Consider the following 16,908-nt stretch of genomic DNA (forward strand, 5'->3'; position numbering starts at 1 on the left):
AGAGTGAGAAAGAGTGTGAGAGAGAGGGAGAGTGAGAAAGAGACACAGAGTGTGAGAGAGAGCAGGAGGTGAGAGAAAGAAGTGAGCGAGTGAGTGTGAGAGAGACAGAGAGAGTGGAGACACAGAGAGAGTGGAGAGAGAGAGAGAGTGAGAGTGTGGAGAGAGAGTGAGAGTGTGGAGAGAGAGAGAGAGAGAGAGAGAATTATACAACTGGGAACTGAGCAACATTCAAAGAATATTTGGGTGGGAACCAAGCCCAACATTCTCTCTCAGTTGGTCTCTGACTGTACCAAACTAGAGAAAACAGAAGCATCTCAGTATACCCACTGGGACTCACAATGGCAACTTACAAATGGGGAAAAATCAGAGCTTGTTTTGTCTTAACGTCGTTGTGGCATCCATTTGCAATGTATATCTCCAATTGATCAGTACTCCATTTACCTTATCACCTTTGAACCGATCAGGTAGCACCCAGTAGTAGACATCTCGTGGGACTGCATCAAAGTTTGCAAAAGTCAGTTCGCTCAATGCACTGATTTTAATGCCTTCAGTGATCCTCTGAGTGTGTGCCATGTTTGTTAGCATGTAAAGGTTCCTCTCTTGCTCACCAGAGAGAGCTCGGACCTTGCAAAAAACAGCACAATTAGATTATGAATGAAGTTTGACTTATTGATTGAATAAGCACAGATTGATTTGTTGATTGACTGATTAGTTGTCAGCAAATCCAGCATTCACTCATAACTAGTTCATAACTAACCATTAATATTTGGGTCTGGTAATAATGGCCTGAGTTCTTGCCCAATGCAGACACTTTAATATTTATCATTCAACTCTGCACAATGAAATGAAGCAGTAACATTGTTTGAGTTAATGAGCTCCCAAATTCAGGCTCATTTTTATCAAAGTCTTCTACATTCCATCCAGCTCCAGATTGTCATTTCATTTGGCAAATGAAAGAATTCAAGCTTCCCTTTAAGGTTACCAATCACACCAAATGACACAGGCTTCACTGAACAGTAAAACTAAATGGCAAACTCTCAGGATGGGCACTATCTTTTAAAAACTGAGATTCTAGAAATTCTCGAAAAACATGACATTCTGCAAAATGGGTGTTTCTCAAATCCGAACTTTTAATCTCTCGTATCAAACACAGCATGCACTGATTCAAATGCTGGAAGAGTCTCGATACAATTTGCTCAATTAATCTGAAACGAAGCCACAAAATAATGTAACATTCCCTGAAATGAGCACGATCAAACAGATGAAAGGATACTCAATACACCCTCTGTATCTATCCTTTGCCAAGTTGAAAATCTGTTTGCAACTTGATGGGACTGTATTAAAAACTTTAAGAATTAACCACTACTTCTGAAACTGAGAGCCACATCAGTAAGGTGCCTTTACGTATGTTTCCCTCTGCCATCCAAACACAAACTGCTTGTGGACTAACCTGGTCTCGGTGCCAAGATGAACTGGCACACTCTTTGCTGATTCCCATGCAGAAACATTTCAAACAGCCATTCAAGTTGGCATCATCCAAATTGAAGGACCCTGGCGCGCACTGATTACAGAGTCTTCCAACAACATTAGCCTAGAAAACAGAAAACACAGCAAGCGCTTTATTATCGTGGTGTGCAGTTCTGGACACAGCTTGAACAGATCAGAACCTTCTAACATTCCAAAGATACTCAGACTCAAAAAGAAAGAACAAAATAAAAGATGTATTAGTGATTTGCATATTATTTTGGTTAGAATAGGATTTTTTTAAAAATTCCTTCAGTCTCTTTTCTCAAATATTTTTATTCTGTTACATCAAATACAAAAGGTACTGGTTTTAATTTTATTTCATTGCGCCAACTATTTAATGCCTGTCTATTTTAAAAACTTCTCAGTCTCTTATAAGTTCTTGAATATTCCACTATTTTTGAAAAAAACTTTAAACCATACCAAGAAGAGTCCAGAAGCCCAATGTCATTACAGGTTTTAATATCAGTGTTAAAACTATCAGTTTATCAGTGTTAAACTCTCTGTATAATTAATATGGTTACCACAGGTTAGAGAGTATAGTAAATGTGCTGGCTCACTACAGTAAGAGAGAAACATGTTTAAAATTATGAAGGATTTTGGTTGAATAAATACAGAGAAATTGTTTCCATTGGTAGCAGATTTGATGTCCAGCAGGCGCAAGTTTAAGTTAATTTGCAGAAGAACTAGAGATGACTGCAATGTTCTTTGCACAACCGCCAGATCTACAGGCTATAATTTGGTGTGTATTAATATTTGTCACTCTCCAGCCATTAGAACACACCTACCTTACAGACACAGGATCCTGGATATGATTCTGCAGATTCTGTTCCTCTGCTGTCACAATTTGAAATATATCCAGCTGTATAACAAAACAGACATTCTTAGAAATTCACCTCTACATTGTACTTAAGTAGAAAGGCAGCAGCATCAGGAGGTGCGGAAGTTAATGTTTCAGATGTAACCTTTCTTCCAGTCCTGAAGAAGGGTGACACCCGGATTGTTGACTTCTCCACCTCCTGATGCTGCCTGGCTTGGTGTGTTCGCCCAGTCTCCCACCTGGCTACTTTGGTTTCCAGCATCTGCAGTTTTTCTTTGTCTCTATCCTCAACTCTACCTAAGTATATCCAATTACAAGCACTGTTAAGGACAAAACATGGAGGGTGGTGTGTATATGGAATGGGCTGCCAGAGAAAGTGGTTGATACAGGTACCATAGCAACATTTAAAAAACATTTGGATAGGTGCATGGATGGGAAGGGTTTAGAGGGATATGGACCAAACGTGGGCAATTGGAACTAGCTGAGTTGGCACCACAGTCAGCATGGACCAGTTTGGGCCGAAGGGCCTGTTTTCATGCTGGATTACTTTATGACTTCCTACATTGCCACAGGCACTACACTCAACTGAAACAACTGGCCAAATGTAGAGTTGAATGTAAATGAAAGAAGCTTTAGAAATACAAACACTTTCTTTAGACTATGTGTACTGAGGCAGGACAATCAGAAGTATTTTTTAAAATTTCTATAACAGAAACACAACATAAAGTGCATGACATTAAGATGAGTACATGCATCAGCTCTGTTCCACAGCTGACTCCTCATCTGCACCAGCCGTGGCTTCCCAATTCCTTTATTACTGACTTTCTGGGTGAGACTGGCAAACATGGTGGGAGTCTTGCACCTGTAACCTCTTAGGAACTGGATTGACAAGGAAACAACCTGAACTGAGTTCACTTATGATGTCATTTCACCAGAAAGATGATATATTCTATCTGTCCAGTTAAACACAGAGCTCTGAGTTTTTATTAACTGAACATATTAAGAACCAAGGGGTTTAATTTGACTGAACAGATAAAGTTAGCCTAGTAAACCAGTCAGGAATACACTTTTATGAAATGTAGCCTGTTTCCTGGAGCTTACCATGTGGTGTACACTTTCCACCTGGAGACATCGGGTTTCCTTCATAACCAGCAGCACAACTATGAGAAAAGAAACAATCACAGTTTAAATCAAGAATTACATCTCCTTCAAAACACCAGAGTATGATACCACTACGGAGATGGACCTACGTTTCACATCTGCGTCCAGTGTAGCCAACTCTACAAGCATCACAGGTAGGGCGCCTATCAGTATCCAGGAAACAGGTTTCTGAAAATCTGAAAAGGATACACACAATAAGGTTCTTGGAAATTCAAATCCCTCCATATCTATTCTGGATATTGCATTTGTAAACACATTATACAAGATCCTAAAGCATATGTTGTGATCAACACAATTATATAGAGGGTCAGCTATAGGCAGTACAGGAGGTTAAAGTACATTTAGGCACACTGGATATCCTACAGATAAACTCAAACTCCATAGGAAGGTTGGAGAGGAAAGGAGTACCATGGGAATGGAGAAGGGGATTGCCAAGAGTACATTGATAGGGGAGGAGAAAGCACCAAGAGTTGGTGAAGAGGGAGGGGTCACTAAAGGAGAGTAGACAGAGGGAACTCCAAGTGAGGGTGGTGAGGAAAGGAGAAAGAGACATGTTAGACCAGAAAGGGAGGAAGCAACAAGGTGATGAAGAGGAAATGCTCCAAAAAAGTATCAGCCAAGAGAGAAGGCATCATTTTTCCAATTCTGCTAAACTATTCTCTTTAACTTGTACATTAAATCCTCATGATGCACAGTTCAATTTTGAGATTTTTTTTTCCATACAGTCCATCATTCCTTCTGTCTACTCTGGATACACTGTCAGGAGTCTGATGCTGTTGAGCTCACTCAACAAGCCAAAGGAGAACAGAAAATTTCATTTCATTTGCCTGTGTTAGATTCAAAGTAAAGGGCACACAGAACAACAAGATATATTTAAAAGCACCCAAAAATAGGGTAAGATTTATTAGGCAAATTAGCAAACAAAATTTGGCATGGAACCTCAAAGGGAAATATTAGGATAGATGACCAATAGCTTGGGGATAGTAGATTCGAGGGATCTTCATAAAAGAGAACAAGGAGGTGGAGAGACAGGGAGATTTAGGGAGGGATTTCAGAGCATAGGGTCTTGAAAACTGAAAACATGATTGCCCAGGTTGGAATTATTAAAATGTGGATGCCCAAAAGGCCAGAATGGAGGATCACAAATATCCCTGAGATAGATGTTGCAAAAGTAGTTTCCAAGGAGTGTTCAAGTTATGGACAGACTTGAAGACAAGGCTGGGAAACTTAAAGTTGATGTACAGCAGCTAACGTAAGTCGGTGAGCACAGGGGTGATGACTCAGTGGATATTAGAACACCAGCAGCAAAATTTGGGATTAGCTCAAATTTAGGGAAGGTGAAAGATGGGAGGTCGACCAGGAGGTCAACCTGGAATAGCCAACCTCGGCAAGTAAGAAAAACAGAGTGGCTGAGAAGTTCAGCAGCAGATGATCTGCAATAAAGGTGCGTCAGGAGGTGAGAGAGAGACATGCTCATCTACAGCACAGTTCGCCATGTTGTAAGTGGAAGAAAAAAAAATATATTTGGAAAGCAGATTTATCCACTTCTATCCACTGAAAAACAGCTAGTGGGGAGAAGTGCTAGTGTGGTGTTAGTCTCACTGGATTGGTAATTCAGAACCGCAAGCTAATGCAAAATCAGTTCAACTCCCACCATGGCAAATAACAAAATTTCAATTCAACAAAAATCTGGAATTAAAAAGCTGAACTAATGGTGAATACTTAATCAAAGGCAATTGGTGCAAGACCACACCAGGTTCACTCATATCCTTTAGGGAGGTAAATCTGCAATCTTCACCTCATTGGGCCTATACTCCAGACCCACAGCAATGTGGTTGACTCCTAACTGCCCTCTGAAATAGTCCAGAAAGCCAATCATTTCAAGTACAATTAGGGATGGTCAACAAATGCTGGCCTTGCCAGTGATGCCCACAACCCATTAAAGTGTAAAGGAAAAAAGTGCATGACCCACCAGTCCCTCTACTCTGTGTTCTGAGGTTAACACACAATGTTGGAGAAATTCTGTAGGACTGGCAGCATTTTGGGAGACAGAATTGAGACAGCTATTGCTACAGGTCCAGTATAGCGTAATTGAAGAGAAGTCCTACGGGCCTCAAAATTTTAACTCTGATTCCCTCTCCACATAGAACATAGAACGTTACAGCGCAGCACAGGCTCTTCAGGTCTCGGTGTTGCGCCAACTCGTGAAAATAATCTGATGCCCATCTAAACTACACCGTTCCATTATTAGCCATGTATGTGTTCAATGCCCATCTAAATGTCCTTAACCTCGCGAGTCTACTATAGTTGTGGGCACTGCATTCCATGCCCCTACTATTCGAGTAAAGAAATTACGTCTGACATCTGTCCAACATATATTATCCCTCAATTTAAAGCTATGTCCCCTTGTGTTAGTGTTCACCATCTGAGGAAAAAAGCTCTCCACCCTATCTAACCCTCTGATTATCTTATTTGTCTCAATTAAGTTATCTCTCAACCTTCTTATTTCCAATGAAAACAGCCTCGGTTCCTTCAGCCTTTCCTTGTAAGACTTTCCTTCCATACCAAGTAACATCCTAGTAAATCTCCTCTAAACCCTTTCGAAAGCTTCCACATCCTTCCTATAATGCAGTGACCAGAACTGCACACAATACTCCAGATGCGGCCTTACAAGTGTCTTGTATAGCTGAAACATACCTCATGGCTCCTAAACTCATCCCCCCTACCAATAAATGCCAACACACCCTATATGCCTTCTTAACAGCCCTATCAACCTGGGTAGCAACTTTCAGGGATTTATGCGCTAGGACAACGAGGTGTCAGACCTGCTGAGTTTCTCCAGCATTATCTGTTTGTTTCAACTTTCCAGAATCCACAGTATTTTGCTTTTATTTGTCTCTTTTGTAAATGCACCATAGAAAGCATCCTGACTGGATGTGTCACAGTGTGGTATGGCAACTGCTGTGCCCAAATCAGCAAGAAATTACAGAGAGTTGTGGAACCCAAGTCCATCATAAAAACAAGCCTTCTGTCCAAAGACTCAGTCTACACTTCCCACTCTCTCGGAAAACTAGTCAATATTATCAAAGACTCCTCCCCACCATGGTTATACCCTCTTCCATTGATACAGAAAATGCAGAAGTTTGAAAACAAAAATCAAGAGAGTCAAGAACAGCTTCTTCCCAGCTGTTATCTGACTTTTGAACAGATATATATTAAAGTTGATCTGCACCTTCTGTGTGTTATGGACCAGGCCAGACCCCCTCAAAACACTTCAAGAAAGTAGCCTGGACCGTAACTTTACCAATTTTTTAAGCAGATGTATTCTAGGACTGATGCAACTGGCCCAACCACTTAGTTTTAAACAAAAACAGAAATTATTTGCAAGATTAACAAATGAAACACAAACGAGAACAGAATCTATCCAAAAATGCTACAGATTATCCTAACTTAATGATGCTGTTTCAAATACTTACAATAATCCCCATAAAAACCCCTTGGCAAAAAAGGAAAAATTCAACACAGGTTCTTACAGGAAACAGAAAGATGTTAGAGAGAGGGAGGATCAGCATGGGCCTGCTTCTTTGGGTCCAGCAGCTTCACAACTGACTGCCTTTTAAAACCAAACCAAACCAAACCAAAACAGAGAGAAGCTGAGCTGGGAGAACTGGCCACTCCCTTTTCATTATACAAGAGTTTATTTTACAACCTGGAAGCCTTCTTCCAGAGGCAGTATCTGTTAGCTATCAAATTGGCCCTAAAGTCCTTCTAACCTAGACCTCCCGGGCCTCTGCACTTACAAACCCACTGGAAAAAAAACAACATAAACTTGTTAAAGGAGCAACATCATCACATCTGTAGCTGTAACACGATATTCTGCATTTTGTTCTATTACCCCAATGGACTTACGTAAGTTATAAGTTGCCTTTAGCATGCAAAACAATACTTTTTCTGTATCTCGGTATATATGACAATAATAAATCAATCAAATCAAATCCTCAGGAGGCTGCTGGGCTCATATTGAATATGATGCAGGTTTCAGGAGTCTCAAAGTCAACCTGACTAGTGACAGTTGATCCCACTTGAGAGAATACACAAGGGTAGATGTCAGACTGGTCAGGGTAAGGTTCAGATTGAACAGATCAATAATCAGAAATTAGATTCATACACTGGGGAACAGTGACACCAGCTCCAAGAAAGAATTGAGGGGAAATTGCTGAATCTCAAGTGGTAGGTAAACACAAGAGAAGACAGATTTACAACTGACTGTTCATTAATGCAGAGAAAAAAAAAAATCCTTTCTCAAATCTACATCAAACCACAAATCTAACATACTCAGCTTCACTAAACGTTTGTTTTTTTTTCATGGGATGAGTGCATCATCAGCGATCCCAGCACTTGTTGTCCATCCCTGATTTACCTTGAAGAGAGCAGTTTTCTAGCCATTTCAGAGGGTAGTTTAAAGTCAACCACATTGCTGAGAGCCTGGAGTCAAGTCTAGGTCAGATCAGGTAAGGAAGGCAGATTTTCTTCTCTAAAGGACATTCTCTAAAGCACAAATGAACCAGGTGGATTTTTACAACAATCAATGATGGTTATCATGGTCACCATTAGTGCAACTTCTAAACTCCAAATATTTTATTCATTGAATTCAAGTTCAACTAACTGCAGCGGTGGGATTTGAACCCTATCCAGCAGCATAAGCTCAGACGTCCAGATCATTAGGCCAGTAATATCATCACGTTGCCCCCATTTCCCCTGCAATGCTGATTATCCATGGTTTTCTGGCTGTGGGACACAGACCTTCTCTGGGAATCAGTAAACGGACATGGACACGGCATGCAGTCATTGGCAGTTCCTTGAGTGGGGTCACCAAAAAATCCAGGCTTGCACTTGTCACAATGTCGACCTTCCGTGTTGTGTTGACAACTCTGAGAGGTACAAAAATATATATTAACTGATGAAAGCCATGGAAGACCATTTCTAAAATATACGCACAAGGAAACATTATCATCATTATCGTGAAAACACATCAGTACTTCAAGTTCAAAACTGTGGGTTACATATTCAAAAGTAACTGTCTCAAGCCCAAATATCAATCACCTAGATCCTAACTACTTTCAAATCCACCCTTCCATAAAGGTTTTGATGAGAGGTTTCTCTACAAATTAATCTGACTCATCACAGGGGCGTCATTGAGGCTCAGTGGTTAGCACTGCTGCCTCCCAGCGCCAGGGACGCAGGTACGATTCCAGTCTCAGGCGACTGTCTGTGTGGAGTTTGTACATTCTCCCTGTGTCTGCGTTGGTTTCCTCTGGGTGCTCCAGTTTCCTCCCACAGTCCAAAGACATGCAGGTTAGATAAACTGGCCATGCTCAATTGCCCATAGTGTTCAGGGATGTGTAGGTCAGATGCATTAGTCAGGGGTAAATATAGGGTAGGGGAATGGGTCTGGGTGGGTTACTCTTCGAAGGGTCAGTGTGGACCTGTTGGACTGAAGGACCTGGTCCGACACTGTAGGGATTCTATGATAGCTGTTTAAATACTGATTAAGCTACTGTATACTTCTATAACTTTTTGATTTGACTGTGATGTGGGCTGCACCTCGGAGTTAGTATGGGCCTCTTGATTACAATAAATGGCACAGTCCCTCAGAGTTAATGAAGATGCCCAGTGCAGGGAAAGGAAAGACAGCTCTCTGATGAAGATACAAAGTTCTGCTAAGAGACTGACCAAAGGATATTGCCTTTTGAGTTTGGCTAACCTGAAATGATCAAAAATCTCCAACATTCCAAGCTCCAACACCCTTCACTTTTCCAAAAGGTCATTTTCTTTAGATTTAGAATTGACTGATTTGTTAGAATATATCAGAGGGCAATTGAACATCAATAATATTAGCGTGGGGCTGAAGTGACATACAGGCCAGACCAAGATTAGATTGAATTAGATTCCCTACAGTATAGAAACAGGCCCTTCAGCCCAACAAGTCCACACTGACCGCCCAAAGAGTAACTCACCCAGACCCATTCCCCTACCCAATATTTACCCCTGATTAATGCACCTAACGCTATGGGTACTTTAGCATGGCCAATTCACCTGACCTGCACATCTTTGGATTGTGGGAGGAAATCTGAGAACCCAGAGGAAACCCACACAGACACGAGGAAAATGTGCGAACTTCACACTGACAGTTGCCAGAGATAGGCATTGAACCCGGGTCCCTGGTGCTGAGACAGCAGTGCTAACCACCGGGCCACCGTGCCACCCAGAACCGGAAAGATATCTAGTTTCCTTCCCCAAAATGTATTTGTAAGCTGGTTGGACGTTCACACCAATAAAACAAGGACATAGCCTAATTCAACTTGTACCAGCTTTCCACTTTTTTAAAATCCAATTTGAAATTCTCCAGGGTTATTAATCAGGGTCGCTCCATGGCTTTTATTCCAGCAACTTAATAACTGTGCTCCTGTACCCAAGATGCACGGCAGCACGTTATGGAGATTTCTTTGGCAGCATCTCCCAAACACACAACAGCCTCCATGCCAAGCAAGAACATCAGGTGCACGTTAACCCCAATATATCAAAGTTTCTTCCTAAATCACACACTATCCTGCCTTGAACATGTACCACCATTTCTTCACTGTTACTGATCACTACATGGAGTGCACTGAATGGCACATTACTGCATCCTTGACCCTAAGGATTGAAGTTATTCGACAAAGTGGTTCTCCATCACCTTCTCAAGGGCAAGTCGGGTTGGAAAACAAAGGGCAACCTTATTGTGATCCTGTATCTGATATTTCAGATATTAAAAGAATGAAACCACATGAATCACAGTTTAAAACAAAAGAATTTTACTTCACAGAACCTGAAGTACGCGAATATCAATAATGGCACTTTATCTTAAATAACCAGTTGTTAAAGATATTAAAAATACAAGAACACAGTTACCTAGGCTCTAAATCAAGCTTAACTCCTTTCCAGACTTAGCTGATTTATACCTCAAAAAAACTCAAGCCAGGTAATCATCAGAAATCGGGAGCACTCGGTCTAGGTACTGCTTCAAAGATTTGTATAAGAGTTGAAATTTCTTCAGCCATCTGCTCACTTTCTTGAGACTGCTCTTTTAAATTTCCTCCAACTCTCCTCCAATTGTATCCTCCCAGTTTCAACCAGAGTGTCACAAATGCAACCAACTTAGGTCAGAAATTCTATGGTCAAATATTCTTTAACTATGGAGTCTCACATCCAAAACTCCTTCCCTCTTGTTTTACTTCACATTCAGTCAAGAGGTGTGAGCATCACTGGCTGGGCCAACACTTACGACCTGGTTCTAGTTGCCCTTGAGAAGGTGGTGCTGAGCTGCCTTCTTGAACCACTGCAGTCCATGTGCCATAGGTTGATACATTAGAGAGAGAATGCCCAGACTTTGACGCCCTGACAGTGAAGGAATGGCAATATATTTCCAAGTCAGAATGATAAGTGGCTGAGAGGAACTTGTGGGTGATGGTATTACCACATATCAGCTGCCCTTTTCCTTCTAGATGGAAGCGGTCATGGGTTTCAAAAGCACTAAGGATCTTTGGTGAATTTTTGCAATGTATCTTCTGCTGCAGCAGAGTATTGGTGATGAAGTGACTGCATATTTGTGGATGAGGTGCCAATCAAGGGGCTGCTTTGACCTGGATGGTGTCATGAGTGATGTTGGAGCTGCACTCATCCAGGCAAGTGGAAAGTACTCCATTACACTCCTGACTTGTGCCTTTTAGATGATGGCCAGGTTTTGAGGAGTCGGGAAGTGAACTGTTTGCTGCAGTATTTATTTGCCAGATCCAATTCAGTTTCTGATCAAGGGTAACCCTCAGGCTGTTGAGAGTAGGGAATTCAATGACATTAATGTCACAGAATGTCAAGGGGCAGTATCTAAATTGTCTCTTATTGGAGATGGTCATTACTTGGCATTTCTGTGGTGCGATGTTAATTGCCACTTATCATCCCAAGCCTGGATATTATCCAGATCTGTTTTAGTTGAATATCTGAGGAGTCGTGAATGTGCTGAAAATTCCCACTTCTGAGTTTACAATGGAAGGAAGACCATTGATGAGACAGCCAAAGATCGAGACGAGGACACTACGCTGAGGAACTCCTGCAGTGATGTCCTGGAGCTGAGATGAGTGATCTCCAACACTCAAACAATCTATGTGTGAGGTATGATTCCAATGTCTTGATTTGAATATTCTCGAAGTCCAATTCATTGTTAGATGAATGATTCAATTCATAACAGTTTTAAACTCTCTCAGCCAGTGCATTGAATTTCAACTAAACATATTCCCTGCAGTAAAATTGCTCTCAACTAAAACTGAACCCTGAAATTGCTTGAATACAGGATCACACTCAGCATCCTACTCACCCCATATCTTGTTGATCCTTGGCTACTGTTTATTTCCCAGACACCTTGATCATATGATCAGTTCTGGAAGCAACTTGAGATCATCTTCCAGAGAAACTTGGCTCTTAACACACATAATATAGGCTTTCTTTACCAAAACTATCTAAAATCCCTGACAGAATGTAGATGACTAAATAACCAGAATATCTGAATTGTTTGTCCTGATGTCTCCTTGTTGTTTGGTGATGGTGTGTTGCAGTATTGTCCACTACAATTCTCTGAAGGAGTTTGAATTTGATTATTACTGCACTTCAGGTTCTTACCAGACAGTATCCTGTAACTTTATCACAGCTGCTAGCGTGGCCATTGCAGTTACACCCATCGCAAACACCCAGGTAAGGCCCGGTCAAAACGTGTTTAAATCCAGGCGCACAGCTTTCACAAGACAGACCCTTGTAACTTAGTGGGCATCTGGAAAAGAGAAATTTTACCTTGAATTTATTTGCTCCCAATCAGTAACTCATAGTGCAACTTGAATTCCTACCGACAAAAGTGCTCTGTTTGTAAACGTACAATCAGTGACTGCGCGTGAACTTCCTAGGCCGTTTTTGGAATAACCAAGGCAGAGCTATTCCATTTCTCCTGAGAGAAATTTGGCTAGTAACTGGTTAACAAGTCTTATACCATATCACGAAAGGGAAATTTCTTTATCATCTGCACCTCTCCTTCGTTTCAGCTGGAAAATATTACTTTACTCATTCACATGTCTCCTTGCCTGTACAGAAGAGCCCAGAGCTCTAGATTTCTGAAATTCTGCCAATGCTGAATGAGGGTAAATTTACTGCCAAATATTTCTCCAAGACCTGAAACTACTATCTCAATGCTTTAGAGGGATGTGCTTTTGTCTCAGGAAATTTTGGTGCAAGTTGCCATAGAAATCGATGCAAATTTCAGCGCAAGCTGGATCCTGGAAATTCCAACTTGAATTAAAAGTCTGAGAAGCCCCACATGAGAAGAACATTTGCTTAGTACCTGCATTGCTCAACAAGCTTTGGTTTTCCCAGAGTTGTAAATTCCACACTGGTTGTATCCATGACAATGTCACTGAGGCCAACACTGGACATTCTGTTGTCGTACTTTGTTCGGATCATTATCTTGTCGAGATTAGCCAATGTCATCATTAGGTCTTCACGTGTCACAGGGATGCCTGACTCGTGCTGCCAGTTCTCCTATATTTAATACAACACCATGAAACATTTAAAGCAATATGTTAAGTGAGCAGAAGCAGGATTTGTTATTCCATTCAGTTTCTTCTAAGGTTCTGCAACATGCAGCAGCACTCTCACAGCAGTATCATCATTTCAGTTGCTCTTCAGGTAAGCGGTACTCAAACAAACTGTGACATGCTCCCACCAAAACTTGAGGTAAATACGCATCAGAAAATGACATGTAAAGAGGTGACGGTCACAATGAACGCTAATTAATGCAGCCTCTCGTTATGAAATTGTTCATTAAATCTCGTGCATTAATGCCCTGAAAGATTGGGAAACAAGTCTAAACAATTGTACTTTTGTGGAGATGAAGACTTTGAAGGTTTAATTTGTTTGGGAGCAAAACTCTTCTAAATGCAGAAAGCAGAACCAAAGCAGGCCAAAATAATAAATTCCTCGTCAACAAACTCTAGAAGATTGATGCCACAAGATCATAAGACTTAAGAGATAATCTTCGTGATGTTGATCATGTGTTCCTCACTAATCAAAGGCATCCTTTGTGAAAGGTTCAGCAAACAGAGACAGTGCAAACTCATGACCAATATTATTAGTGGAAAATCAAAGCTCTGGGGCACATCCACATTAGCGAGGAGACGAAGCCAATTGCTGGGAGATACATGGACATTCAATATTTACAAACACTAAGTTGATTGGTACTTGACCACTATCGCCAGAAGATACACCTTGTAAAAAGCATACAACATCTACAAGATGCATTTTGTCCACCCGGTACCTCAAAGAGGTTTGCTATGGAAAACAACAAGGCCCTGATAGCATAAAAAGGAAAACAATGTCACAAATGAGAGCACTGGCATCAGTTGCAGCATCAATTGTAGGGTTCACATGGCATTCCATCACACTAACCACATAGTTATGCGCCAATCCTGCCAACATATTGTGGTCAACATTCCAACTAATGTCTGCCAAAGGATAAGCCACAATGCTGCTCCTCACAGCTGACACGACTGGAAAAATGGAGTTGGAATGCCAGAAGGATCAGTTACAACACAGGGCACAACCACAGTTCTCTCTTCACTTCTCAAACTCCTCTTTTCAAAGCAGCCTCAGCTCACTTCCTGACACAACAATCATTTTGATTATGAAAACTTATGAAGCTTCTTGCAACTTTCTTTGTGGCTTAACAAATACAGAGGTGCTGTAGCACACTGGTAGTCACCCTATTTCTCAGCCAGAGACTCTGGGTTCAAAGTCCCACACCATGACTTGTAGGTGATTCATAATGTGGCCAACCAGACTGATAATCAGCCTGTAAATCCTTCCAATATACCAGATGGCAGGCAGTAAGGGTGGGCGTGTCTCCTGGCCAGCCACACTACAGAAGACCATGGCAAACTACTGCAGCACTTTACCCATAAACCTGGACTTATCTCCACAATTGAAGTTCATAGCACAATCCTTGGAAACAAGGTCATAAGACAGACAAATAAAACAATGCATTGCCTTGGGTTAGATCCTCTGCCCCACTTTGATATTTTCTAATCTACCTGTTCACAGACATTTTTACATTCTCCTGGAACAGTTAGAAGTTGAACACAGCCTCTTGGCACAGAGTACAGACACTACCACTGCAGCACAAAAGCTCTTTTCTCTGTCATTTTAGTTGTTCTTATCATCTCAGTAATCTCATTTCATATTGTAAATCCTAAACCAATTAATTACAATGGATGCACACTGCCCATTTCATGCAACAATATTATTGAATGTAACTGGCAAACTTAGCAGTCAATAGGAGGTTGCTCTGGAATATGCCTCATTGGTTGAAAAGCCAGTTAGGATGCAGGTGGAGATGACTGCAACATCCACAATAACAGATCCCCATTGCTACAATTCTCCCAACACTAGTGACAGTGCTCTCAGTTGCAAGATACCCTAGAATTCCCTCTTAATACCTTTGCCTCTTCACCTGACTCATATTCTTCAAGTTCCTGGGTGCTGCAGTGTGTTGTGGCCTGTTTAAATAATGTCCTGATGCAGCTCCGCTTGTGGGTGTTGGGATGATTGCTTCTGTAGCGAAGTCTCTGGTGGGTTTGCTCCACAAAAGAGGAGGAGAACAACAACAGACTCCCTTCCTAGGTGTCACAGTGGAACAAACAGTTAACGGAGAACTGCAGGCCATCGTCTGCAGGAAAGCAACGCACACCAGATACTTAACTACAGAAGCAATCATCTACAGAAGAAAAATACCTACAAACCACAAAAGGAAAATGCCTATACAGCATATTCAATAAGAACAGATACCCAATAAACACAGTCCGTTGATTCTTAAACAACAAAACCAAACAAGCAGACACAACATGCCCAGAAACTCAAGGCACACTACCACACATCAAAAGCATCTTAGAGGTGACTACCAGACTACTCCAACCCCTTGGCATCATGGTAGCCCAGAAACCTACCAACACACTGAAACAGCTACTGATGAACCTAAAGGACCCTATACCAACAACCAGCAAAACGAATGTAATTTACAAAACACCCTGCAAGGATTACATCGGACAGACAGGCAGAAAACTAGCCAGGGTACACGAGCACCAACTAGCCACCAAAAGACATGACCTACTCTCACTAGTATTCTTACATACAGACAAAGAAGGACACCACTTCGACTAGAACAACACAACTATCCTAGGACAGGCTAAACAGAGACATGCATGGGAATTCCTAGAGGCCTGGCATTCAAACCAGAACTCCATCAATAAACACACTGATTTGGACCCCATTTACCAGCATCTGAGAAAAAGAACCAGAAATGATATCACCTACCTTAACAGACCAATACACACAAAAAGAAAGTAGGACAGAACACCAGCATTTCTGCAGGCTCACTGATGATGTGACCTGGATGGTGACGGAACATCTGAAACCAAACCTGCCAGCTCAGTGAGCAAACTTACATCAGATACTTTATAAATACAAGCTGATGTTGCACTGAATAATCCCCTGCTGTCTGAAAATCCAACAAAAGATCTCAATTGCTCCAATTACAATTTTTATACGATTAAAATCCAATAAAATTCTATTGGCTCTAACCCATAGCATTTGATAACTGTGGCCGGTTTTCCAGTCTATACCCTGTCCAGGTACTGGACAGGCATCTGAACAGCCAAATCTGATGCCCTGAGTCATTAGAATTGCCTGTTCAGATCTCTGGTGCAAGTTACACTCCTGACAAATCTTAGATCAAAAAATGAACATCTGCAATTGGACAGGGAGGGAACTTCATAGATAGATGAGTAGGATTTGAAATTCTCTTCCTACCTCAGTGAACAGGATTTCTTTCTGGTTGATAACATCAGGCTGGGTAGAGGTCCTCGTTCTGTAGATTAGTTTTCTTCCATTTCCTGTTATAATCACATCTGCCTTTTCCTCTGGCTCTGACTGCCCTCTTGCCACGCTGTAGCGAACCTTGTAGCGCAAGGACCCTCCGTATGAATCAACCTGTGGGCAAAACAAAGTATTACATCTTCAAAACCAGCACCAGCTTGCTATCCTCAACTTTAAAAAGGCATGCTCTCCAACCTGAAAACAATTACCTAATGAGAATCAGCTCAGTGTATTACTACAGACATTTTCAACTCGTTGAAATGGATATTAAATCATTCACTACTCCATTCTTGCAAGTCCCATCAAGACAACAGATTCTTTGCTCATAATACCTAATTGGTGATAGTTATATCATTAATAGATTAAAATACAGGCTGTATACTTTGATGTTTTGTGTT

At 41.3% G+C, this 16,908-nt stretch overlaps 1 protein-coding gene across 1 annotated transcript in view; it reads right to left on the minus strand.

Annotated features, from left to right (window-relative positions):
* Window positions 1-16,908, minus strand: part of hspg2 (heparan sulfate proteoglycan 2) — a 522,026-nt gene that overhangs the window by 268,227 nt on the left and 236,891 nt on the right. Inside the window, exons 16-24 of the mRNA XM_043675530.1 lie at window positions 16,445-16,624; window positions 12,927-13,123; window positions 12,218-12,365; window positions 8,309-8,436; window positions 3,595-3,681; window positions 3,446-3,504; window positions 2,313-2,386; window positions 1,451-1,591; window positions 442-624 (exon numbers count right to left, since the gene is read on the minus strand). Coding sequence (XP_043531465.1) covers window positions 442-624; window positions 1,451-1,591; window positions 2,313-2,386; window positions 3,446-3,504; window positions 3,595-3,681; window positions 8,309-8,436; window positions 12,218-12,365; window positions 12,927-13,123; window positions 16,445-16,624 — 1,197 coding nt within the window. The remainder of the gene's footprint in view (window positions 1-441; window positions 625-1,450; window positions 1,592-2,312; window positions 2,387-3,445; window positions 3,505-3,594; window positions 3,682-8,308; window positions 8,437-12,217; window positions 12,366-12,926; window positions 13,124-16,444; window positions 16,625-16,908) is intronic.

Source organism: Chiloscyllium plagiosum, chromosome 34 (assembly GCF_004010195.1).
Source record: "Chiloscyllium plagiosum isolate BGI_BamShark_2017 chromosome 34, ASM401019v2, whole genome shotgun sequence".
Lineage (NCBI taxonomy): Eukaryota > Metazoa > Chordata > Chondrichthyes > Orectolobiformes > Hemiscylliidae > Chiloscyllium > Chiloscyllium plagiosum.